Source organism: Nannospalax galili, unplaced genomic scaffold (assembly GCF_000622305.1).
Source record: "Nannospalax galili isolate Female #2095 unplaced genomic scaffold, S.galili_v1.0 scaffold300, whole genome shotgun sequence".
NCBI classification, from domain to species: Eukaryota; Metazoa; Chordata; class Mammalia; order Rodentia; family Spalacidae; genus Nannospalax; species Nannospalax galili.
Window position 1 is genome coordinate 195774 of NW_008347322.1, and position 2464 is coordinate 198237.

At 50.5% G+C, this 2464-nt stretch overlaps 1 protein-coding gene across 1 annotated transcript in view; it reads right to left on the reverse strand.

Moving 5' to 3' along the window:
- Mymk (myomaker, myoblast fusion factor) overlaps positions 1–2464 on the reverse strand; it is a 13116-nt gene that overhangs the window by 6989 nt on the left and 3663 nt on the right. Inside the window, exon 2 of the mRNA XM_008843914.1 lies at positions 514–628. Within this exon, the coding sequence (XP_008842136.1) occupies positions 514–628 (115 nt within the window). The remainder of the gene's footprint in view (positions 1–513; positions 629–2464) is intronic.

Sequence of the window (2464 nt, forward strand, 5' to 3'; positions counted from 1 at the left end):
CCCCTTCCCCTTCCCCCCTTCCTCCCCTCCCCTTCCCGCTCTCTTTTCTAAGTTTCCGCAGTGCTGGGCATGGAATGAGTGCCTTGCACCCTAGGCAAGCATTGTGCTGCACCCCAAGTCCAAGTTGAGGATTTTGTGTGGTGCTGCCCTCCTAAAACCCAGAGCTGAGGTTGACCCACGACAGCAAACACTCTGAGCTTCGAGGACATTCTGGGAGGCCTAGCCCTGAGCTGAGAGCAGCGACAGTTCTGCACCAGAGGCCAAGGTGGAACGCCTTGACCCTTTCCTTTGTGTGCCCCTTTGCTCTTTACATCTGCCACAAGTGCTTACTTACTACAGGGCTCACTTCCTACGCACACAGCGAGTCGGGTGTCTAAGAAGTGTGCACGTTTTTTCACAGATTAAGCCACTGGCTCTGTGATGCCTAAGGGAGGGAACAGATGTCAGAGATGGGCTGCGTGTTGGCTGCTGGTGGGGAATGGCTCCCACCCACGAGCAGAGACAGCTACTTACCCATCAGAGAGACCCACATGCTCAGGGCTGTCCCGTAGATGCTGAAATATTCCAGGATGTCCCGTTGCATGAAGCACAGCACAGATAAACCAGGCCCATCGCAGGCATGGGAGAGCTGATGGGAAACCACGCATGGTCAGTAGGCTGTGGGCACTGGTACAGGCCAGGGGTAGGTGAGGACTGGACCTAAGCCACAGGCCCCTTATTAGTTGTGAGCACTTAATGGATCTGTACCTCAGTCTCCTCATATGATCAAGAGGGCACCACCGGGTACTCCCCTCGCTTGATCTCATGGGGATTAAAAAGATGAGGCTTTTGGGGCTGGGGAGTCTTGGGGACTCTATAGATAACATGTATGTGACCCTCTTTCCCTCTGTCATGACTGGACTGAGGCCAGTAGTCACTCAGATGAAGCCTGCCTCAGAGGGGACTCTAAAATGCCATCCACCTATGCTTTCTGCCCCTGAACTCACTAACAGTGCATACGTGTTCCCCTGTCAGTCCTTTGATGCAAGGCCAGAGCCTTCTTTGATGCCACTTGCTTCTCAGGGTCTGGGGCCTTTCTCCCCGAAACCCCAAATCACTCCTATGATGACTAGTCTATACCCAATAGTGTTCTCAGACTGGGGTGGCCCTTTTAAGATACAGGCTGCTGAGTACCCCTGAGTGGAGTTAGTGTTGGCCATAGTGGCATACACCTTTAAACCTAGCACTCAGGAGGCATAGGCAGGCAGATCTCTGTGAGTCTGAGGCCAGCCTGGTCTATATAGCAAGTTCCAGGCCAATCAGGGTTACCCAGTGAGACCCTGTCTCAAAAAAAAAAAAAAAAAGAGTGGGGTTGGGTGAGATCAGGGTGGATAGGGTAGACTCAGGTGAGTCTGGGTGGGGTCAGAATGGGCATTTTCAGTAGCTTCTCTAGGCTGGCAGGATATACTCTGAGAACTATTGGTCTGAAGCTTTCGACTTCCTCTGTGTGTGTGTGTGTGTGTGTGTGTGTGTCCATCCATGTGTTATTTTTTATTTTTAGAATTTATTTTCATTTTATGTGTATGAGTGTTTTACCTGCATGTATGTAGGTGCACCTATGCATGCAATGTCCGCAGAGGCTAGAAGCAGATGCCAGATCCCCTGGAACTAGAGTTACAGATGGTTGTTAGCTGCCAGGTGGGTGCTGGGAACCGAACCAGTGGTCTTGACTGCTGAGCCATTTCTTTAGCCCTGTCTACCTTATTTTTTGAAACAAAGTCTCTCACAGAATCTGGAGCAAGCCCTCCCCCACCCCTCCCTGGGATCCTCCTGTCTGTCTCCCCAGAGCAGGGATTATCCTGCACCACTGTGACTGATGTGGTCACATGGCTTCTGGGAAGATGGAGCTCAGGTCCTTATGCATGCATGGCAAGCACTTTAAGGTCCCCAGCCCCTGTCTCTTCAAAGAGGAGGAACATTTTAGAGACCTCCCCAAGCAGGGGCTCTTTCTAGCACCCTCGTTCCTCATTTCCCCATACTCTGTAGCTGAATAGCAGGCTTTAAAGCCAAAGGCTTAGATGGAGCTGTTTTCCAAACAGTCAACTTATTTCTTACAGAGAGCAACTCTCCTTTTGCTTCACATTTCATCATTTTAAGTAATATTTAATTACATGACATAATTATTTTGACAAGTGTGACTGGCACAAACAAGCCTAGGAGCCAGCACAATCACCTCTTGGTAAGCCCAGCTCAGCAGGAGGGCGCAGGCATGCTGGAAGATAGTCCTGGTCTAGAGGCAGCAGGGGCCCCATCAGGAGCAGGCCCTGGGTGACAAGATGCAGACTTAGAGGTTTACAGGCCTCCTGCTGATTGCAGTTGTACCCAGAGGCCTTTGAGAGCATTCGGGCAAGGGACGAAGTTGGGTCAGCCCCATCTAGATATTTGATCCTGCACCCTTTTTTTTCTTTATTTTTATTTTTAATTA